Source organism: Marmota marmota, unplaced genomic scaffold (assembly GCF_001458135.2).
Source record: "Marmota marmota marmota unplaced genomic scaffold, marMar, whole genome shotgun sequence".
Classification (NCBI taxonomy): domain Eukaryota; kingdom Metazoa; phylum Chordata; class Mammalia; order Rodentia; family Sciuridae; genus Marmota; species Marmota marmota.
Genome location: NW_025999968.1, coordinates 37,514,657 through 37,539,494, shown reverse-complemented (window position 1 = coordinate 37,539,494; position 24,838 = coordinate 37,514,657). Strand labels below are relative to the sequence as shown.

Here is a 24,838-nt window from a genome sequence, read left to right as displayed (position 1 = left end):
CAATGTAAGTTTGACTTATGTCCTTGTGATGACTGTTTTCTTTACATCTCGTTATCCACTTCTATATTAAAAACACACGTACATACACACAAAACTCAACATTCAGATGCCCTGAAATTGTGGAGACAGCAACCCCAATATTGTTGGTTAAGAACATGGTACCTTTTCTGCTGGGACAGTATCAAGTGGGGCCAGGCCTTCCAACTGGCTGCCACCATACTCTGCCTCATCCTGGCTCCCTGGCCACACGGCTTCCAGTCAGCCCCGTACCCACCCCAGTGCACGCACACGAGAGGAAGGTCCCCCCACGGCCCCAGTGTACTCCACGGCTCATTCAGGCACACTCAGCCCTTCCAGAACAGAGGCTCGTCAAGTCTGGTTTTGCAAATATGCAATTGAGATCATGGAAGTGCAGCAAAGTTCCAGCTAGCCTAAGAACGAACAGGTGACTAGCACTGGTCTCTGACTCACTCCGGGTCCAGGAAGCCTCTGCAGCCCAACACAGCTGTGAGCTGGAGAACTGGTTTGTGTGCGGGGGCGAAGAGGCATGTCCATGCATGTGAAAGCTACGGCCCAGCCTGCACTCCCTCTTCTGCCTCGTTCTAGGCCATTCTCCTCAGTCTCAACACTCAACAGCATCTTCTGGCCTCATTTTGATGAATGTGATTAGGGCTAAGGGCAGGAAGATGGGCAGGACTGCTGGGCCCCGAGGGACATGCAGCAGACAGAGGAGGGAGGGCAGGAGCTCTGTGGGTGTAAGGAGAGCTGCTCCTTCTCCAACACTGCTCAGGACAGTGGCAGGCCACCAGGGCTGCTCGCCTCCAAGCTCCCTGCCCAGCACGTCGCAAGAGCCAGGTAAGCTGCTGAGACAGGCAAGAGGGGACACTCAACAACATGCGCACGCTCTGGTCCGAGTGCCCCTGTCAAGTACGGACCGCAGCCTGAGCAGTGAGGTGTGGAGTGATGAATGTGATAGAGCCTATGTGTGACAAACTGCAGGGACACATGCTAGTTTGGTTAGATTATAATCATCTGAAGCACAGAATCAAGAAGCAAAATTCCATTCTGGTACAACCACCCAATTTCTAGAAAAGAGAAAGGAAAGAAAGGAAGAGATACGATGTACACTTTTTTGGATCAGAAGACTCAACAGAATGAGAGGGTAGTGAGAAGGTCCACATGATTCTTCAAGTCTTCCTTCCGCAGTCATTAAGATGACCAGGCTTGTGCTGCCAGTGGCTACTGCTCTGATTGTTCTCAGATGAATGTTTATACAAAATAATATCTTCATCTAGTTTATAAACATACACAGTGCTGTCCCTTTCAAATTAAGGGAAAAAAATCACACACAAATACTGCAAAGTAGCAAAATATAAAGAAAAAAAGCTACTTTTGGTTTTGGCAACATTAAAAAAAGAAAGAAATATAAAAAGCAATGTGGCATTGGTCCCTATTCATTTAAAAAAAAATACTTGGGCATGACACTGAATTGGAATTGGTTTGTTTTCTAAAATTCAGAATATCTGGGATTTTAAAAGTAGCACTTTTGTCTTTAAGAGTTCAACAAGTCACATAACACTTGATCCTGACACCAGTATCATTTACTTATGTGGAAAGGGAGACAGCAGTATTCGCTACTTTGAGATCACAGATGAATCCCCATATGTCCACTACTTCAACACATTCAGCGGCAAGGAGCCTCAGAGAGGCATGGGTTACATGCCCAAGAGAGGACTTGACGTTAACAAATGTGAAATTGCCAGCTTCTTCAAGCTGCATGAGAGAAAGTGTGAGCCCATTATCATGACTGTTCCCAGGAAGTCTGACCTTTTCCAAGATGACCTGTACCCAGACACGGCAGGCCCCGAGGCTGCGCTGGAGGCAGAAGAGTGGTTTGAAGGGAAGAACTCTGACCCAATCCTCATCTCCTTGAAGCACGGCTACATTCCAGGCAAAAACAGGGATCTCAAAGTGGTCAAGAAGAACATTCTGGATAGCAAGCCCACTGCAAACAAGAAGTGTGACCTGATCAACGTCCCCAAGAAAACCACAGACACGACTAGTGTGCAAAACGAAGCCAAGTTGGATGAAATTTTAAAAGAGATCAAATCTATAAAAGACACAATCTGCAATCAAGATGAGCGTATTTCCAAGTTAGAACAGCAGATGGCGAAGACAGCAGCCTGAAGGTCCCTCCCACCCTCCCGGAACCTGGGAGTGAGAACTTGGGCTTTGGTAGCTGGTTGTTGGTGTGGTCCCAGGGAGGGTGGAGGGGGAGGCACTGCCATTGGGAGACATTCCATTTCAGAGTTGTCAACCAGCAGCGATAGGCCACATTCCAGTAAGAACTCCAGCAACTCCCAAATTTGCAAAAAAAAAGGAGAAAAGGAAAAAAGAAAAAAAAAAAAAAGCTGAGCTTTTTATCAGAAAGCTTTTTTGATGAGCAATAGTATCAAAAACAGCATGGTATTGGCACCAAAGCAGACTAGCAGACCAATGGTACAGTGTTGAGGGCCACAGCCAGGTCGGGATGACGCATGGCATTTTGCCAGAAGGGAGTGGTTGAGAGGTGACACAGGCGAGCCATTGAGATGATGATGGTTATGTTAAGCTGTGTGTTCAATTGTATATAGACCTTTGCTGTCCGGCAATAGGGTGGCTCTTGCTGGCCTCGGGTGCCCGCTATTTTAGAGTTCCTGTTGAGTTCTCGCGGGGTTCGGAGAGAGTTTGTGTGTGTGGGGGGGAGGCTGGGAGAGTTCCCGGGAAGTGTGCGTGGAGTGCTGGTGGAGTTCGGGCAATAAAGTTTCCTGTTGTAACTTTTTCCCTGATAGTCCTTCTTCCTTTAAATTTTCTTCCTCTGTCTAACTAGCTCGAGAGACCTTCTCTTTTACTTGATCTAACATGTTTTCTACCATAGTCTGAACCTCTAACAATTTACTTAACACTCTTTCGGTTTGTTTTTTACTAATTTCTGATCTACTATAAAGATAACGCAACCCAACAAGATAAAACAAAACCGAAACAGAATGAAACAAAAACGGAACAAAAATGCATTGTATCAATTTTCCTATTTTCTTGAAATGTATATTTGTGGTCTAACATTATCTCTTCTTCAGGGGCGAACAACTTCAAACCTTGAGCCAACCATTTTCCCCAGTTTGCCAGAGAAAGTTCTAGGGACAGGCAACTTGAAATAAAAACAAAATAAATCAAAACAAGAACACATTGTTTTTTGAAATGGTCACCCATTCTTTCGCTCTCCTTCAGGGGTGAGCAATTTCACTTACCCCCAAGCTTCAGGCGTTCCCCCCACACAGGCCACCAAATGCTGCAGTCTGGCTGGGCACAAATAACTGAGCCACCACAAAGCACTTGTATGTTCAAACAGGAAACTTTATTACCCGAACTCCACCAGCACTCCACGCCCACTTCCCGGGAACTCTCCCAGCCTCCCCCTCATTCCACGCGCACTCTCTCCGAACCCCGAGAGAACTCAACGGGAACTCCAAAATAGCAGGTGGGTGCCCAAGCCGCTCTATTGCTGACAGCAAAGGTCTATACACAATTGAATACACAGCTTAACATAACCATCATCATCTCAATGGCTCGCTGGTGTCACCTCTCAACCACCCCCTTCTGGCAAAATGCAATGAGTCATCCCAACTCGGCTGTGGCCCTCAACACTGTACCATTGGTCTACTAGTCTGCTTTGGTGCCAATACCATGCTGTTTTTGATACTATTGCTCTGTAGTATAGTTTAAGGTCTGGTATTGCGATGCTACCTGCTTCACTATTTCTGCTAAGGATTGCTTTAGCTATTCTGGGTCTCTTATTTTTCCAGATGAATTTTATGATTGCCTTTTCTATTTCTATGAGGAATATCATTGGGATTTTGATTGGAATTGCATTAAATCTGTATAGTGCTTTTGGAAGTATGGTCAAATTTCCATCTTCTTAAAGTCCCTTAAATGTCTAAAGGTTTCTACATTTTCCAGGAAGTAATCTTTCTTATTCATCTGTACTGCTGATGCTACACTTCTGATCTGAACTCTTCCCCAAAGGTCCTTGTGTTAAAAGCTTGGTCCCTAGTCCATGGTACTATTGGAAGTGGTGGAACCGTTAAGAGATGGGGCCTAATTAGGGGAAGTCAGGTCATTGGGGGTGTGTATAACCCTAACCCTGGGCTCTTCCTCTCTCTCCCTTTTGCTTTCAGACCACCGTGAGGTGGGCAGCTTTGCTTTGCTTTGCTATGTACTCTCACCATGATGTATTTAATATCTTGCCAGAGTCCCAAAGGCAACAGGACCCAGTGAACATGAACTGGAACCTCTGAAACTGTGAGCCAAAATAAACATTTTTTCCCCTTATAAGTTGATTAGGTATTTTTTTTTTTCATAGTGACAGAAAGCTGATTGTCATAGCTAGGAACTCTATAATCCAGGTTCTAGTAGTTTTTCCAAGAGGATTTTATAATAATTGACTTCCCAAGTTTAGTTCCTGGTTATATCTGATTCTATACATATCATTCTCAAATATGGGGGGTAAGGCTTAATAGAAGTGTTTGAGTCAAAGAGGCACTGTTTGCTTTCTTAAAGGGATTATTGTAGTCATCATAGGAATAAATTTGACCCCTCTTGCTTTCTCTCTCTCTCTTTCACCTCTCTTTGCCCTTCTGCCTTCTGCCATGTGATGATGAAGCAAGAAGGCCCTTGCCAGATCTGGCCCCTTGATCTTGGGCTTCCCAGACTCTAGAACTATGAGGAAATAAATTTCTATTCTTTGTAAATTACCCAGTCTCGGGTTTTCTGTCATAGCAGAATAAAATGGATGAAGACATCCTTTGTTTATAGAGAGAAGAGATTATTATTAAACCTACAAAAATAATTATATTGCCATGAATTAATACTCAATAAAAGTTTTCAAATTCTGGAATGATCAGGTAAGGGAAAATATAAATGCTTCAGTTTTGTTTGCTGAAATATAATATGCAAAATTGTTTTGATTTCCAGGTAGCTTAAGAGAAAAGAAAAAAGGTTAAGTTCAAAAAATAAAACATTAAAGAACCAGCCATATTCTAAGCAAGAGTCATAAAAGAAATCATAATCATTCTTTATCAGTTCATCCAGTCTCATGTAATTAATTCTTGTTCTGCTTGATCTTAGGTTCATGGTTTTATGAACCTATCAGCATCTCCATTAGTTCTAATGGAATATCATCAGTTTTTAAGCTCAGTGATGATATTAAAATTATTTTGGTAATGTCATCAGAATGCTATACCCCAGAGTACCTGTCATATTCTTTCCATGGGACTCCTTTCTCTTTTGGGGAAGACATGGCACTTTAGCCTGTATCTGATTTCAAGAGCTTTCTAAAAATCATCAGAGTGAAATAGTAACTTTTTATGAATGACAAAAGTCTTAAAATAACTATTAAGGATCTAATGGAAGTCTATTATAATGCAATTAATAAGGAAATTTAGTTATCTCTGTGGTGTATAGCATTTGAAGATATTAAATGGAATTTTAACTAATAACCTTATATCAGGATATATCATAGACTATAAGGATGTTGTCAATTTCTATGAACATTATGCAAGTTCTTAAATACTTATATTGTAGCATATATTCATATAAATATAACTTAAAGAAGGTTAAGTATCTCTTTTTATTTGACAGTGCTTCCCAAGCAACTTAGCATGTGTGTATGTGTGTACGTGTATGAGTGTGTATGGGTGTGTAAATATTTTCATTCCAAAAGGGAAAAATAGGGGCCTAAAAGAGGGATGGGACCCAAACAAGACTAAAACTCACCTACACAAACATTTTCTGTAACTCCATGTCTGCCATCTGAGGCATTTGGTGGCAGAATATGATATCCAAAGGGCTTGGGAAGTCCCACCATTTTGGCCTTGCTGCTTGTAGTCCATGTGGTCTCTGTTTTAGACTGGTTCTATCCACAACCAGCAGCTTTCCTTGATGGTTGTTCCATGTTACTGGCATATTTTAATCCATGTGGTCTCCATTCCAGCTTCATCTTCACCTTCACAACTATATGCATTATTCTCCTAGGGGCTACCCGAAGGGATTTGGACCCTGCTACATTTGTGTGATGATCTCACAGACTTTCCTTTGAAATTTTAGTGGAAGCCTCCAAGACCTCTTAACTCCAGCACCCTGAATTCCTGCAGAACAAACACACATGGATAACACCAGGGTCTGCCACCAGCTTGAGCAGTAGTGGGCCCCCTTAGATCACTGTTGCAGTGGCCTCTGAGAGACTGAGTTGCTGAACTGCTGAAAGAAATCCTGGGGGAAGTATCTTCTTGGGCAACCCTGTGAGACCAGGATTTGCCCATGGTCTCTTTTCAAAGGAATTTTTATTTACACATTCCTGATCCTTGATAGGGTATGGTCCTACTGATCCCTAAGATGCCCTTGATGTTCTTCCTATTGTCCCTGTGCAAAGTACATAGCTTCTATTTAGTGGAGGTAATGTCTTCAGCAACCATATTTTCCTTGGCCCCAATTTTACGGGCATTTTTCTGGTTAAATTGCAAGTTTTAAAGATCCTTCTACTCTCTTTTCTTTTTCTGATTTTCACAGTTAGCTTGGCTAAAAGCCACCAGCAATACTCATGCCGACATCTGAATGCTGTGCTGCCTGGAAATTTCCTCTGTCAGATTACTTAGTCCATCACCTTTAAATTTGGCCTCACATGAAGTCTCAGGACATAGGCAAAATGTAGACAAGTCCTTTGTCAGAGTGTAACACAAATGGCCTGTAGTTCAATTCTCAGTAGAATCCTTGTTTCCCTCTGAAATATTATAAGCAGAGTTTACTTTCTTCATTCTTATCAGCATTCTGGTCTTCTGAGCTCCTACCAGAATCACCTACTAAGCTTTGCCTTTTCCAGTTTGCATTTCCAAACTTCTCCCATGAACCAGTTCCAAAGACTTCCAAACCATGTGGTCACATTAGTTATAGTGAGTCCACTTCTCAGTACCAATTATCACAACAAAAACTTGATTAAGTTAAGATGAAATTTATAAGTTTTGTAATTGTAAACATGTAAAAGATATAACACAAACTTGACTAGTAACCTCAGGTAGAATGAAAATTGCACAACTGTACTATGTGTATTGCTGACAACTGTACAAATTTCAGGGGTTTTTTTATTTGTTTGTTTGTTTTTTTTTGGTACTGAGGATTGAACTCAGGGGCACTTAACCACTGAGCCACATCTCCAGTTCCATTTTGTATTTTATTTAGAGACAGGATCTCACTGAATTGCTTAGCACCTTGCTTTTAATGAGGCTAGCTTTGAACTCACGATCCTTTTGCCTCAGCCTCCCTAGCCATTGGGATAACAGGTGTGCACCACCACACCCGGCTCCTGGTTCTTATTAAGACAATAATATCAAGTTAGTTTTATTTACCAAAACTTTTCCTAAACTGTGTGATTTAGGAAAAAACATTTGGATTAGTTTCTATATTTCTGAGAAATTTGGAGTTAATTTATAAGCAATTTTTAAAAACAACCCAGATATTTGGGTGGAGGAAGAAGGAATAATTTAGGTTAAGAGTAAAGATTTTGTAGGCAAAATGATGAGACGTAGTTGAGAGGAGAATTCAGAGGAGCTTGACTGTGAGGAGACCTGTGGTCTGGGACAACTGTTGTCTAAGTTTTTCTTTTCTAAGTATAGAACAGTCATGTTTCTAATGTCCTGGTTTCTTATAGTATCTACAAATTTCTTGAGATGAACAGGGGGAGCTTTGTGGTTCACAAGAAAGATGGGTAGGCTTTGATTTATTCCTATGGTCATATTCCTATTTTTTCAAAAAACTTAATATTTAAACAAGAATTGTTGATTTTAAGTTCTCACCCCCCCCCTTGTTTTCTTGTAAACTAACTTCAAAAAATTGGGTGGCCACATCAATAATAGCATTGGCCTGCCCATGCCACCACATTTAAAATGAAATTGTTTCTTTACATTGACGTCAGGAAGATTTCCAACTAAGGTGGAAATAAAATGGCTTCTACATTTAGATCTGTGTATCTTTGGAGTCTGTGTATCAATTATTTGACAAAGACTTTGGGATGTTTTCCCTTCTTCTGATTACATAGTTCCACTTTAGCCAAGCTAACTTTCAGCAGGACGGCCTCGAAAACATCCCTTATCAGGCCCTGAACCTCAGCCTTTAAATGGCCCAACTTCTTATTTACAGGACTGCTTAGCTGAGGGCCTAGCCATTTGTTAATCTTGGTGAGGAGGATATTCATTTTTTTCAGGAGCATGACTACTGAATAACTGTGTGTGGGAGGGTTCATGGTCTCTGTGAGTTTTAATTTTTGCTGTAAATCTAATTAATTTTGCTAAGGGATGCTTTTAGGATAACCATAACACTTTTTGCCCTTTTTGCAACTTGATCTTTAGTAATACAAATAGACATTGTTTAGGGTAAAGCCTGTCTAAAAATTCTTTGAGAAAATAAAAGCTTTTACAAATCAAATGATCTGTTAATTGGCTACTGATGATTTAGCATCTCCAAAGGTGTATTTGTTTTAAAATGTGATTCAAAACCAATAAGCCTTTTAATGACTTAAACATGAACACAAGAAAAGATATAGTCCAGAAATCCAAATTCACTTCTAAAGATGGTTAAAGGGAAAGAGTGAGTCTTAGATAATCCCCTGGAATTTGGTGATGGTTGGTACGATGCTAGCTACAAATGGGGTGCCCAGGCAACCCAGATTTCTGTTCTGCTGATTAGAAATTCTTGGCACCTGCAACCTGATGGTTGGCTGTCTTTGAGTACAGACCCTACAATCTGCACACCCTGGGAGGTGAAAAACCTGAGAGAAAACATTCTTACTAAATCCAAGCCAAGATTTCAGTAGACAAAACCAATGGAACTCAAGGGTTGTTGTTGTTTGGATATGGATTGTCCTCAAAGGCTCATGTGTTGAAGACATGGATCCCAGCTGGTGGTACTTCTGGGAGGTGGTTAAAACTTTAAGAAGTAGAGCACAGTTGGAAGAGGGGGTCACAGGGGGCATCAGTTTGAAGGAATTTTGCCCCCTACCACCTAAGAGGAGAGGAGCCTCCTCTGCCACATAATAATGGTCCTGTCACAGGATAATCTGCCTTGTTTCAGATCCAAAGCAATAGTCAGATGACCATGGACTGAAGCATCTGAAACCATGAGCCCAAATAAAATCTTTCTTCCTTTGAGGTTATTTTTCTCAGGTATTTTTTCACAGTGATCAAAAGCCGACAAACACATGGTTATCCCTGGGAGAGGAAGGATCTGTAGCAACAGTAGTCAAACCAGGAGTCACCATACTCAAAGAATTGTTTCCTATGACTGTTTTCTCCTGCTAATCTTGGAAAGAAAAGACAAGGAAGGTCTCTTACTGCTTTCATTCAACTAAACATGGAGCAGAGGTCAGGGAGTCTGACAGTTAAGACTTCTGGATTGGTCACAGGTCCTGAGAGCTCTTTTCATTGCCAAACTGGTAGAGAGGAAAAAATTTATTTGGGCCCAATTATGTTTATGATTCGGAGTCCTGAGATTAAACTGACGAAAGATAGATTGTCAACAGAAATAAAAAACAAAGTCTGTTCATATTTGTGTTGGAGCACACAAAAGCTGTGGCTTACTAAAATTGCTAAAGTTACAGGTTGATATACCTAACTTAAAATGGTAAAGGGAGTGGGGATAAAAGAGTTCTTTGGGGAAAACACTCTAGTGTCTTTAAAAAAGATGAATGGAATACAAGGGGAATAAATGGAAGATGAGAATGTTTGTGATATTGTTTGTTTATGCTGGTGTTTGTGTTTTGTTTTGTTTTTTTCCATTTTCTTCATGGTCTTAAAAATGCCACCAGAGAAGGTATTCATGATATATGAATTCTTTTAGGAATCTCTGCTTTTAGGTACATAATTGGAATTTAGAAAAAGACTCTTCACTCCTATTTTGTGGCTTTCTTCCCCTAGGTGTTCCTTGCTACATAACGTAAGACATAATTTCTGAAATTTTCATAATTAAGGATAGTGATGCCTGGTATATTATCAAACATAGTACACATTATGCATTTTTTCAAAAAACTATGGGGTAGTTAAACTAGTTAGGTTTTCAGTATGTTTATTTATTTTAAAACCTTTGGGCTGGGGTTGTGGCTCAGTGGTAGAGCACTCACCTAGCATGTGTGAGGCCCTGGATTGGATCCTCAGCACCACATAAAAATAAAATAAAGGTATTATCTCCATCTATAACTAAAAAATAAACATATATATGCATAAGAAAAACCCTTGTGTGCTATAAATTATACATGAAAAAATTCAGAAACCCTGGCTGACATTTCAATTTCTTGGAAAGCTGTGTGATTATGAGACTCTTCTTTGAAAATGATCTCTTCCTTATATAAAATGAGTATAATAATAGCCTTCTTAAAGGATTGATGTGATATAAAGAGAGAAAGAAGACGAAAGAGCTTGTCAGACTGCTTGGTGCATAGTAGGCATTCAGCAAATTTCAGTTGAGTTTGAATCTAGTTGAACCCAGCTTCTGGTGATGACAATGAAATTAGCCACTTTAGGTTTTCTACTTATTTCCATTCCCTCTTTTTCTTACTTTTAACACAGTTTAATCAAAGTAAAGATGCAATAGCATATTCCACTTCTTTTTCACGAACATCATCCAAGGTATTTTTACAGTACATTAACACTATGTTATCCCTTTTAAGGTCACTATGCCATGTTGTCACTAAAAATCAGTCAAGTGGAATCGCAGCCATTTGCAAGCACTTGATATTTGTTTGGCAAGGTGGAAGCCTATACTTTTAGATCATAAATTAATGGCTAAGTTAATCTTCCCTTTTTAATTAAGGAAAGTCAACCAAGCATAAATGTTGATTAAACAGATGATGGTACTGAGAGCCGCATATAGATAATATATGTTACACAAATTAGTTAGCCTGTATCTCTTCATGAAGAGTAAAGATGGAATCAAGGTGATTGTCTGAAATAGGCATAAAATCTAACAAAACAATTTTACCACAATAACCACCACTGTGAATTTTTTACATAAATCATTTCTTTGTTTCACTAATTCACTTCGCTCTTTGAAATTTTATCTAAGTCCTCTTTGTTTCAACAATTAAAAACGATTATTCTCCCCTTCCCTATTTTATGTGTCAAAATTGAGAAGGTGATGCACCATGTATTCAATTTTTTAAAGGAGTCACTGAGAATAAAGGGAAAATGCAAATATAACATTTTTAACTGTTCACATCACTGAGATGGAGATTTTCCTATGGCTCTTGATCATTATTTCTTAATCTTATGAAAAAACCTTAGGAAATCAGCATCTTAAATCATTAATATTAATATTACAGTATGAATTCATCTGCTGCTACTCCAAATACATAATTTTTAAAGAAAAATCTCTATTGAAGTTGACAATTTAAAGGACTAAATGGCACCTGAAACCCAGTGTTTATTTTTTGGTACCAGGGATTGAATCCAGGGCCACATCTCCAGCCCTATTTTGTATTTTATTTAAACACAGGGTCTCACTGAATTGTTTAGGACCTCACTTTTGCTGAGGCCGGCTTTGATCCTTCTGCCTCAGCGTCTGGGATTATAGGCATGAGCCACCATGCCTGGCTTAAACCTCCGTGATCAGAGTACAACCTCTCATTCCTGTCCTCTCTGTTTGAATTCAGCTGTGAACCTCTAAAATCTTTGCTTCTTTTCCTCTCACCTTCCTACTTGTCTTATAGTCATAGAGGAAAAGGACATAATGTTTATGGTCTAAGTGCCAAGCATAAATTGAATCGTTTAGTGGTTCAATTCAGACCAAAAGAAAAAGGAATAGAATAGAGGCACATAGTTTCTCTCAAAGAACAAAATAGCTTGTACTTCATTCATTTAGCATTCTACTCCATTTGGTAAGTACTCTCTTCCTCTTGCTTTCCTGTTTATGTTCAAACATCTAAATGCATTTATCAGGTTTCCTTTAGAGTCTGCCTGTGAGCACAGGGATTTGCATTCCCTTTCAAAGATCACAGCATCTTGTTATAGAAAACATTCACACTACTATGCTAAGCAGCAGTTTATACTTAAAATACACAAGTGTCACTTGAAATCTAAGCTGTAAAATAAGAAGGAGGACATCTGGTCAAAGTCCTTGTGTTCCTTGTCCTACCACAGTCGAGGAACTTGCAGGAAATTTTCTTAGCAAGTCACCCAATAACTACTAAGTACAATAAAACCTCTCTAATTTACGTTCTATTGGTTAAAAAAAATGCAAAACAACCTTAGAATATTGAAGCTTAGTTTAGTGCCGTTGATCCTATAACACAAAGTTGGATGAGTTTAGAAAGTATGAGTGAGGTGTAAGTGAACAATATCTTTGAAGGACTTGCAAAACTTCCAAGAAAATGGAATAGTATACAATATTGTAATGAATTTATAATTCTGACTTGCTCATTAGTTGACAGTAGACTTCTTTCCCCCAAGCCAGTGTGGATCAGTTCACATTAGTGAAGGATTTTGTTGTACATGCAGTTTTCTGTAAGGGCATTATTCCCCCAGAATCTCATGTGACTTGCTTCATTATTTTTCTTGAAGTTTCCACTTGAATATTGCCTAGATAACACAGCATCCCCACTTTCCCCAGGGCACAGTCTGACCTTGCTTGTTGCTCACCTACCTTGTTAGTTTTTCTCTTTTCTCTCACCATTCATGTGATACACTATATATTTGTCTATCTCTGGCTTTTATTCGTACAATACAAACCTTAGGAGACCAGGAAATTTACTGATTTTTGTTTATGCTTTTTTCCCCCAGTGTCTAGAAGAGCTGCTGGCATACAGAAGGTGAATAATAAACGTTAGTACAGTGAAGGAACAAATGGGATTTGCTTGATTCTGATGTGAAAAAGAAATGAATAGGAAAAAAAATAAATTGATAAATAACTGGTTGATTGGTAATACAATCAGAAAATGGACCCTTTCTTTTCATTTTGATGTCTCCAATCTATTTTTTTGTTGTGGTTTTGGCTGGGCTAGAAATGTAGGCATTCACCCAGGAGGCTGCATGCTGACTAATGAGAGAGAGATACAGACCTAGCCCAGCAATATTCATATATTCTATCTGCATTCATTTTTCTCTAGTGACATTTTAATATATTTTGGTGAAGATATTCCCAAGATAATGAAGATATGTTGAGTGAGCATTGAAAGTGATGAGTCTTTTTTCCCATTATCAAAGACAAATACAGGTGTGTAATATATGCGGAGCATTGAAAGTAGGAAAAGAAAATGAGAAAATCCCAACGAAAAGAAATTAAAGCTCTCCAATAATTGAAAGAAAGGCCAAACTGAAAACATAAATCTCTGGACTCAGAGAGGATTTATACCAGGGTGGAATGAGTGGACCAATGGCTTTCATGATGTGATTCATTTTGAAAAAAAAAATCTCATTTTCTTTGCCAAGTAGAGCTCATGGTTTAGTGAAAATTTCATCTTTATTCTAATCAAATGAGCCAAATTCTGACACTCTATGTTCTGAAATGAGGAATGAACTTTCCCTATCTTATTTGTGAGATTCAAAGCATATTATCAAGGAGGGGGTAGTCATAGCAAAGGTGAAATCTTGGTAGATTTGCATTAGACCTTATGCTATAACTGAAATTTCCTTATAAAATTATATTAAGTGGCATAAAGAGCATTTAATTCAAATTTGGACTTTGTCCAAATGTCAGAAAAAGATATCAATTCACTTATAACAACAGCCTGGATAGTCAGACCAAGGGTATATGATAGTGAATCATTTTCAGCAGACCCATAGAACAGGAAAGCAAGAAAAGTCTGGACAGCTCATTTTAAAGCAGGACCAAATCTGAGTCAGCCCAGAGAGAGATCACCAGAATGGGGACGGGGCTTTAAAGGACAACTCTAACCCTGATTATGCAATAGCAAAATTAGGGCAAGTAGTGTGCACAGTTTGTACCAAGGTGTTTCATACTTAACATGAACTCAGCTATTTTATTGGGATAGTGGGGAATCTATCTGAAAGATAAGTTAAGCAGTTAGGAGTTAATTCAAATAATATTCACATTGTGTGTGTCATTCTACATTTGTAGATCTATTATCTATTTGGTTCCACATAGTATATAGTAAAATTTTTACCTCAGTCTTTTTTCAAAAACTCATTGATTGGGCTGCTTAATTCAATCCTAAAATAATGGATGCATAATTCTTCTATTTGAGGTGAGTATAGTAGTCTCCCTTAGTCACAGTTTTGTTTTCTGCGATTTTACTCAATTATGGTCTAAAAGTATTGAATGAAAAAACTTATTACAGAAATTAACAAATAGTCATATTTAAGTTGAACCCCATTCTGAGTAGCACACTAAAATTTCGTACTTTCTCTCTCTGTCCTGCACAGGATATGAATCCTCCCTTGGTCCAATGTATCCTTAATGTATAGACTACCCACCCATTAGTCATGTAGTACCTGTCTTGGTTCTCAGATCAACTATTGTGGGATGGCAGCATTCATGTTCAAGTAACTCTTATGTAATAGCCTAATATTATGTTGTAAGGTCTATGTTATTCACATCATCTAATTTCCTAGGAATTGTATGATCTCACATCATCATAAGATGGGCAAGTTCAATAAAATAAGACATTTAAATTTTTTTTTAATTTATATATGACAGCAGAATGCATTATAATTCTTATTACACATTTAGAGCACAATTTTTCATATCTCTGGTTGTATACAAAATATTTTCACACCAATTTGTGTCTTCATACATGTACTTTGGGTAATAATGATCATCACATTCCACCATCATTAATTACCCCATGCCCCCTCCCTTCCCCTCCAACCCCCCTGCCCTGTCTAGAGTTCATCTATTCCTCCCATGCTCCCTCTCTGTATCCCACTATGAATCAGCTTCCTTATATCAGAGAAAACATTCGGTATTTAGTCATTTGGGATTGGCTGACTTCACTTAGCATTATCTTCTCTAACTCCATCCATTTACCTGCAAATGTCATGTTTTTATTCTCTTTTATTGCTGAGTAATATTCCATTGTGTATATATGCCACAATAAGACATTTATATATATATATATATATATATATATATNAGAGAGAGAGAGAGAGAGAGAGAGAGAGAGAGAGAAGTGCGGAGGGCACATTCACAGAGCTTTTTTGAAGTATATTGTTATGATTGTTCCATTTCATTATTAGTTATTATTGTTAATCTTATATGGTGCCTAATTTATAAATTAAAGTTTATCATTTGTATGTATGTATGTATGGTGTTCAGTACTATTCATGGCTTTAGGCATCCACTGGGGGACTTGGAATGTATTCCCCAGTTAAGAGGAGACTACTGGAGAGGAGAAAAAAATGGAGGCCAGAGAGTAGATGTATTTGCCTTGTTGGTGGCTATTGTCAACCTAAGATTTAGCTGCTTAGAATAATTTCAGATGACAACAGCCATCTAGATGGTCTTCTGTTGAAAAATCATCCGTATAAACATTTGGGGGAATGAACTAAAGCCACGAAGTTGAAGTTGAGTCAGCACACTTTCCAAAACTCAGCCAGTAACGCTGGCATACTCAACAGGAATATGTTTTTAACAAGATTGTTACAAGTCATGATGTCACCTACTCCAGAGATCCTCTAGATATTCTAGCTATGTGTCTGCTTCCAATTCTCTTAATTATTTTTGAAGATTCACCCAGGCTTGTTTTGTTTGTTTACTTACAGAAAATGACTCAGACACAAACGGACATAGGAAAATGTCACTCGTTACAAGCTCCAGCCTGGACTGCATTTTCATTTGCTCTTGCCTAAATTCTCCCAAAGTGGTCAACTTCCAAAAGCAGACAGAGAAAATAATGATCTGAAATACAATGCACATTTAAAAAACTTTTTTTTTGTAAAGTGGTATAAATTTGCCAATATATCTAGAATAAGTTTTCAAATATTTATTATTTTTGTGGTACTGGGGATTGAATCTAGGAGTGTCCTGCCACTGAGCTATGCCCCCAATTATGAGACTGACCAGGTGTCACTAAGTTACCAGGCTAGCTGTGAACTTGTGATCTTCCTGCCTCAGCCTCCTGAGTAGCTGGGATTACAGGTGTGTGCTACTGTGCCTGGTTCTAACATATATTTAATTAATATGATATTTTCCATTTTTGAGATAAAATGAGTTTAATAATTGGACCAAATTATAAATAATACAGAATAGAAGATAACATAGTTAGATCTCAGTTACCATCCAACATAGTTTTCTCTAACAGTTACATATGAAAAGAAAACAAAACACAAAAAACTCTCAAAGCAACATAAAGACTTGTTCTACTGACACAACATCTATTATTTTTATTTGAATTAAGTTCAGTGCTTTAAAGGTTATGGTTACTGTACAGTAATTAGTATCATTATGGGAAATTTGTTATTGCTATGCATTTGACTTCCCCAATTACACAACTGTATTAGTCCATTTTTCATTACTATAACAAAATACTGAGACAGGTTGCTTTGTAAAGGAAAGATATTAATTTTGGCATATGGTTCTGGAGGTTCCAGTACAAAGGGTTGCATATGGTAATAGTCAGAATTCTTGCTGGCAGTGTCTCAAGGTGGGCCAGAGCATAACATAGCAAAAGATAACAACATTCATGTATGTGTCTCTCTGATTTCTATTCCTCTTCTTATAAAGCTTCCAGGGTAAAATCATGAAGGCTCCACACTAATGACCTTTTCTAATCCTAATCATTTCCCAAAGACCACACTTCTAAACTTTATAGTTGGACTGAATATCCACTCTCTCAGAACTTCACAATAAGGATCAAATTTCAATGCATGAAATCTCTGGGGACAATCAACTCATAGCAATAACTAGAGAATCTCAAAATGTCAAAATGATCTCTTTGATCAAATGTGTGACTTAATTTTCTGCTTATTCTATATTGTAGGCAATGTAATATTGTATTGTCAATTTGCTTGCTATGAAATGAAAATAAAATCAGAGCTTGTTTTGCACAATTCCAGGTAATTCTTGCTTACTTTATATAATAAGTAGAGATTTCAAAGAAAGTGGCCCTCAAATTGATATAAAATATCTACAAATACGATTAGTTTCCTACCTGATGGAAATCAATTTTCATCTAATTTATAATTATATTCCCTTCCCAAAAGGGAGACTAACAAATTTCAAGTAATTTTATGTACCCCATAACTATCCAGAAATTCTTTGTACATCATTTTTTCACTCTGAAGAACAAGGCTAAAATACTCTTTTGGAATAATTATCCAGCAGTTTTTCATTACCTGACACGTAGTTACAGACATTCTGTATGGAGACTCTATTTGTCTTTTAACTTACAATTAAAATGACATACTCAATTTTCATGTTTTTCAAACACTGCTCTTGTAATATTTAAAAAAAGTTATACTTGAAACAAACCAAAAAAGAAAACTCAATGTTGTTTATGTGTAGACCAAAGCTACACAGATTAGAGTTCTCACCCTGACTATAAATTCCAATAAAGCAGAGAGTATTTGAAAAATTCAAAAGACTCTGTAGGGCACAGCAGTGGTCTGGCCAGGAACCTTATCAGAGTCAGTTCTCTGTCACTGGACACTTTGGTCAGTGTCAGGTATTGCCACCTGGTTAATTCATCTAATGGTAATGATGGTAATAACATTGGGTATACACTCAGCATGTACTGAGTGCTTTACATAAATTAACTCATTTAATTATGACAACAAACTCCTTATAGTAGGTACCATTTGTCTCCATTTCACAGGAGAGGAAATTGAAGCAAGATATTCTATGATCCCAGGGAAGTAAGTAGTAGATCTAAACCCGGACAACCTGGCCTCAAGATAAGTCTGTACTCCTGACCTCAACAGAGGAGGCAGACATCATCTGAGGTTTACCTTGTGACTATCTTAAAGGACAAACTTTATCAAGAAAGGCAAGTGCATAATTGAAACTCAGACTGTCCAAAATTAACAGCAAGCCCTTAGATAGTTCTTGCCTTATGCCAAGCACTTCACACATATCAACTAATTCAATCTTCATAAGACACCTGAAAGATAGGCGCTCTTTTTATTTCAACTTACTGTTGTGGAAAATGAGATACAAGGAAATTAAGTAACTTGCCTGTGACTATTATAGTAACAGTGACAGGTGTTGAATTCAGGCAGTATGACTCTAGAGTCTGTGTTTTTTGTTTTTATGAGATATTTTGTCCTGTTACATAAACTTAAGACCTAAAGTAATTTATAGGCAAACTCAGACTAAGGGGGTATCTATATCTATATCTATATCTCTTTATTTGTTTTCTAACTTACAATTAAAATGACACTCAGTTTTCAAGTTTTTCATATACATACACACATACTGTAAATGACCATTTTACTGTAACCTATATTCATCCTCTTGTTTAAGGTATTGCTTGTTAAAGATTAAATTGTACCACTATCTCACACAATCTTTGAAGTTCTAGCCATAATACCTCAGAATAGACTCTTATTTGGGGGATAGTCTTTACAGAGGCAATTAAGTTAAAGTGAGATCATTAGGGAACATCTGAATGCAGTAGGACTGGTGTGCTTACAAAAAGGAGAACTTTGGACACAGGCATAGAGGGATGTCAAGAGATGTAGGGAGAAGGCCAATTACAACCCAGAGAGAATGGCCTGTGTTAGTCAGCTTTCTCTTGTTTTGAAACACTACATGAGGTAATCAACTTAAAAGGAGGAAAATTTATTTTGGCTTATGCTTTAAGAGGCAGTCCAAGGTTGCTTGGCTCTGTTGCTTTTTGATCCTATGGAGAAGCAGAATGTTATGGTTTGTATATGAGGTGTCCCCAAAAGCTCGTGTGTGAGGAAATGCAAGAAGGATCAGAGGAGAAATGGTTGGACTTTAGCCTTAACCTAATCAGTGAATTAATCCCTGATGGGATTAACTGAGTGGTGTCTGGAGGCAGGTGTGATGTGGTTGGAGGAAGTTGCTCATTGGAGGCATAAATTTGGGGTATATATTTTGTATCTGGTAAATGGAGTCTCTCTCTTCTTACTGATCATCATGTGAGCTGCTTCCGTCTGCCACACTCTTCCACTGTGATGATCAGCCTCACCATGAGCCCCAAGGAAAGGAGTCTGCCTCCTATGGTCTAAGACCTCTGAAACTGTGAGTCCTCAAATAAACTTTCCTCCCCTAAAACTGTTCTGGTCAGATCTTTTAGTCACAGCAGTGAAAAAACTGACTAAAACACAGAACATTATGGTAGGAGTGTGTGTTGGAGCAAAGTTGCTCACCTTGTGGTCGCCAGGAAGTGGGTGGGTGGGGAAAGAAAGAGGCTGGGCCCCAATACGTGACCTTTGGGATACATTTGAGATCTAAACTAAAACAGCTTCAAGAACTCTTTCCCTCACAGCCCTCAGAAACCATAAACCTTGCTGAGATTTTTATTTCAGATTTCCAGCCTCTAGAAATGTGAAACAACAAATTTCTATTTTTAAGTGACCCAGTTTACGGTACTTTACTATAGCAGCCCTAGCAAACTAATGCAGTACTTGTATACGAAAATTACAGAAATTTAATTTCAAACATCATAGACAAATCAATTTTTTTAAAAATGGAAGAACACTGGGACACCTTACAGAATCTGGTAAGGTCTGGATGATTAACCTGAAGTCCTATGCAGAACTGGAGAGTGCCAGCAACTCAACATTTCCAAGTCTCTCTCATTGTCTTCATTCTCTAGCTACATTATCTCTTCTTATTTTTTTTTTTCTCTTGCAGTCTGTCTTCAATTTTTCATTCATGTGACTGTACCAAGGCCTTCAAGGGTAAAGGTCCCTACAAACTAACAAATATTTACTAACAAGTTGAACACTGTGTTTCAAGTTCATATAAGACAGAATCTGATGAGCCAGACTTAGGTCAAAAGTCTACCCCTATTGCAGTCATCTGGCTGGGGAGTCAGGGCCACATAGGGCACACATGGTGCTAGAAGCAGGAACACATTATGAATTTTATGGTCCCTTGATACTTCTGTTTGCTTAGGTCTTGTTATGGTTGGATGTGAGGTGTCCCCTAAAAGCTCATGTGTGAGACAATGCAAGAAAGTACAAGAGTACCTTCTCATGTTGTGACAGTCTTAACCCAATCGGTGAATTAATCCCCTGTTAGGGATTAACTGAGTGGTAACTGAAGAGGTAGGGTGTGGCTGGAGGAGGTGGGAATTCGGGCGTGGCTTTGGGGTATGTATTTGAATTTGGCAAGTGGAATCTTTCTCTGCTTTCTAATCACTACGTGAGCTGCTTCTCTCTGCCATACTCTTCCTCCTGATGTTCTGCCTCACCTTGAACCCTGAGGAATGAAGCCTGCATTCTAAGACCTCTGAAACCACGAACCCTCAAATAAACTTTTCTTCCCCTTAATTATTGTGGTCAGATCTTTTAGTCACAGCAGCGAAAAAGCTGACTAAAATGGGTGCCATCCTTCCTAAGGGAAAAAAAAGAAAAGAAAAAAAAATCAACCAACCAACCAACAAAAACCTAAAAATTAGACTGTATGGTTGCATTGATAAAAAGATTAATATATTAAAACATTTTTTTACATGAATATTTATTTTACTTTTTTCTTTTTATTTTAAAGAAAGTAAAAGTAGTATGGTCTATGCACTGGTCCTTCTATTGTGCTTAATGTGGCTTTTTTGGCCAAGTGGACTTTTTAGAGAAAGAGAATTTGCCAGGATAGCTACACATTTCTATTAGTTAGGCTTTCAAAACCCTTGTTTATACATTTTTTCCATGAGACACTGATAGCTTATGTTCTCAATCATGATATAAATAATATTGGTGCCAGAGAGAAGACTTATCTGTTCTCTGTCTAAACACCTCTCATATTTGTAACATAAAATTGTTGACTTCCATTGTCGGATTCCCATATGGTCTCAAGGTTATAGAATAACTTGGATGCATGTTATGGAAAAGGCTTGGGATAACTTATTTCAGCTCCTGGACAAAGCTGAGTATTTTTCCAAATCATTTCTGAAATAATGCAACATTATATTTGTGATAATTTCTCACAGAAATTTATGCCATTAGTCTATTTTTTCATAAGTAAAATAAATCAGGATGTCCTTCTTACATGTATCTTGCTTTCAAGAATAAATTTATTTAAGAATAAATTTGTAGGTCAAAATAAACAATGATGGGGGTTGTATTTCCTGTTCTAGGGACGTGTAAGGGACTTCTCAGACTTACTCAACTTCCACATTATTTGGCACTTTTGTCACCTTTAATCTGAGCTAGCAATAATGATAGAAATGAGACAGCAAGGGAAAAATGACAAGTCTGCAACAATTTCCTGAGTTTCAAATCTAATAGGTTGGACATGTAATTATATTGAGTATAAGCATTACACCAAGTGACTATTTCAGGGCACTTTCAAATGGGGTTGCTGTCATATGATTTACCAAGTAAGCATACCTTTGGGGAAGAATCACAATATGTAGACTTATAGGTTGCAGAAATAACAGTAGTTTCACAAGAAATTGGGTGGCTTATTTTGAGGAATCAAAGCAAAATAAGGCTTTGAATAATGACACTGCAAGTTACAGGTTGGGCCCTATACTCATGGGCTATGCTAATGCCCATTATTTCTTCATAACGTTTTAGGCTATGCACGAAAATGTGCATTATATTTACTCTGAGAAATGCCATCTTTGAGAGCAAGGGTTCCCTTTCTACATCAATGAAATATATGAAATGGTGGGATAGGACTGTCACTGGTGTGGGACTCATTCAGTCTGGAAACCTGATGGGTGTGATGGTTAATTTTAGTTAACGATTTGATTAGGCCACAGAATGCCCAGATATTCTGTCCAACATTATATTGGCTGTGTTTGTGAGGGTGTTTTTGGATGAAATTATCATTTGAATTGGGTGACTGAGTCCATTACTCTCCCCAGTGAGGGTTGGCCCTCATCCAATCAGTTGAAGTCCTGAATAGAGCAAACAAAACAGGTGATGCTCCTTTGATTGGAATGTTTTGAGCTGGGACCTTTGCCTCCTCTAGCCTTTCGACTTAAACTAAAAAACACAGGCTTTTCTTGGATCTCAAAGCCTTTTGGCTTTCAGACTGGCACACGCATTTGCTTTCCTGGGTCTCCAACTTTCTCACTGCAGATTTTGGGACATAGCCTCCATAAACAGTGACTCGATTCTTTTAATCTGTACAGACGTTTTGTTGGTTCTTTTTCTCTGGAGAACCTAATATTAAGTACAGCTCCAAGGGGAACTCAGGCAGCAGGATACGCCCTATTCCCAGCAGGAATAATCTTAAACCTTAAACCTGGAACCTAAACCAGGAACGCCCTAAACCCGATTATCCTAAACCGGGAACACCCTAATCCGCCCTGGTCCTTGAGCAAGGTCACCTACATGCAATGTCACTGCAAAATGTCCTATTTCCACGAGTCCTTCCACTAAGCAACATGGGGTACGCTGGCAAGGAAATTGTCATACCTACTTGGCTAATGGCTCCCAGCACAGCTCCAAGTTCCTCCTTTGTAATATCAAATATTTACCTTTTAGAGATAAGTTAGCCAAATTGAAACTAGCACATTGTAGGCTCTCAAAAGGATTTGTTGCAAGGTAAGAAAAGTATGAAATAACAAATAATAAAGTTATGATTTCTGCTAGGAGGTATTTTTTTCCAGAACAAATTACTTTATTCCCATCTCATTATTCTGAGACTGGAGTAGCTTGGAACTTTCAAGCAGTGAGCAGTAGCACACTTCTGTAAATAAGTGGGCTACTATAAAATGTTGAATGGTAAATGGTGGAATGCAAGGGGCTTCTCCATTGTACTCAGCTTTCCCATTATGTGGCAGCTTTTATATCTTTTAATCTAATTATAGAAATGGCAGAAGAGTTTATATGGGGTAGGCAGGGCCCAGGCACTGCTCTAAGTCTCACCTGGAAGCAATGCCCCTTGTATCTGGAAAGGGGAGTTTTGCAGACCCAGGAGCCATTGTGTCGTGCTCCACCCCACTACAATATCCTCCTTAATGAGAAGCTGGTCAGCCAGCTGAATGAAAGAGGCTGTTAGTGTAGTGGTGCCTAACACATCCTGAAACTCTGTGTACAATGACAGTATGTGGGTCTTTCTGGGAGGGCTGAACTGACAGAAGGAAATATCCTTTGTGTATTCTTCCAATATGAAGAGATTATTCACATTAATTTGGTACAGGACAGGTAGACAGGGAAGTCTAACAGATTCTGTTTTATCAACGATGCAGACCAGAGGAGTACAGTTTTGACAACTGACAATTTTAATGAAATCAAGATCAAGGGATTAACTATCCAAGTTAATCTTATAAGCAACTACTGCTCTCCTTGGGATATTTGCACCAGAAAGCTCTGGGAGAAGGTGTTTTCGTTAGTTTTTTTTTTGGTGCTGTGACCAAAAGATGTGATCAGAAAAATTTTAGGAGAGGAAAATTTCATTTGAGGCTGAAGTCTGCTCAGATACTCATATTTTGAAATGAATTATGATGTGTAACTAAGAAGAATCAATGAAAAAAAAAGAAATGAAGTGTGATATTTAAAATGTTATGAGGTAGAATTTGTTAATAAATTTAAATTTCTGTAAATAAACAGTCTAGGGAAATATTCTCTTAATATGTGAATATATGCCTTTTTTCCCCCCACAGCTTTTAACATACTTGCAATTTGTATGGCTTGTTTTACAAACTCTTCCAAATATTGATGTCTAAGATTTATTTAAGAGTATTGTCCCTTTAGTGGTTCACCATGTATTCACTCCCTTCCTGTAGTATCCTGCATAACTATTTCTACTTTATGTGTAACAAGATGTGCAAAAAATTAGAAGCCCCGGACTAAATGATCTCTATGATCTTTTGTACCTTCTTAGACCCTATTGGGAGCATTTCATCCAGCAGAGTGGAAACTTACTACTATGATACAGTTTAAATAAGCTCTAAAAATATTTAGATATCTTCTGCTATATTGATTGATGTATCAATAGTAATAGAATTTTCTCCCCTATTATAACTTTAGCTAATGATTAAGTCAAGAGCAAAAGATATTCTTACGGAAAGTAGAATCAGTTGAGCTACATGACTAATCATCAGGATTAAAAAGAGTGTTTCTGATAGAATGTTGTTGTTATTCTTTATATCTATGCACACATATATACATTAATTTCAAATCTAAGAAACCATGATTTTATTCTCTCTCACTAGATGGTGTTTTATATGCTAGGAATCTTGGGATATGTAAAGTGATATAATAAATTTGGAAATGCATAACATTTCCTGGATTCTGTTAGTATTTGATGTTTGATTGATGAGTGATTCATTCCCATTTGTAATTTCAGATTCTGTGTATAGACAGAATAGCATATGTGAACTAGCAAAGGTTGTCACTTAGGATAGAACCTTAAGCCAACCTTTTGGAGATTGCCTGTCCATTTTAAACAAGGAAAAATCTTGAATGATTTTGAAAGTGTGACTTTGGGCCATTCTTTATACACGAAATCTATTTGGTTTAAAGTTTTTTTTTTTTTTAAAGCAAAACAAAATAAAAAAGAAATCAAACCAAACTTCTACTAGTATTGCACTAGTATATGCTAAAGTTGGCAATACTGTGAACAATAACAGCATTGCTAATCAGCATTCATTTATCAATAGAAATTTCTATAGTATGCATTTACTATAAATTTTAAAGATTTTTCCTTTTTAATTGTGATTTTTAAA

General features: G+C 38.0%; 1 protein-coding gene across 1 annotated transcript; it reads left to right on the top strand.

Moving 5' to 3' along the window:
- Window positions 1-1,120: 1,120 nt before the first annotated feature.
- LOC107136101 (coronin-1C-like) lies at window positions 1,121-23,179 on the top strand. The gene is made up of 4 exons (XM_048803858.1): window positions 1,121-1,162; window positions 1,519-2,189; window positions 8,667-8,677; window positions 23,170-23,179. The coding sequence occupies exons 1-2, from the start codon at window positions 1,121-1,123 to the stop codon at window positions 2,185-2,187; spliced, it is 711 nt and encodes a 236-aa protein (XP_048659815.1). The 3' UTR covers window positions 2,188-2,189; window positions 8,667-8,677; window positions 23,170-23,179.
- Window positions 23,180-24,838: the final 1,659 nt, after the last annotated feature.

Bases quoted from the DNA above. Each gene is read 5' to 3' on its own strand.
- LOC107136101 (XM_048803858.1), top strand. From the start codon at position 1,121: ATGTACACTTTTTTGGATCAGAAGACTCAACAGAATGAGAGG. The intron at 1,163-1,518 runs GTAGTGAGAAGG...TCTAAAATTCAG, and splicing joins AGACTCAACAGAATGAGAGG to AATATCTGGGATTTTAAAAG.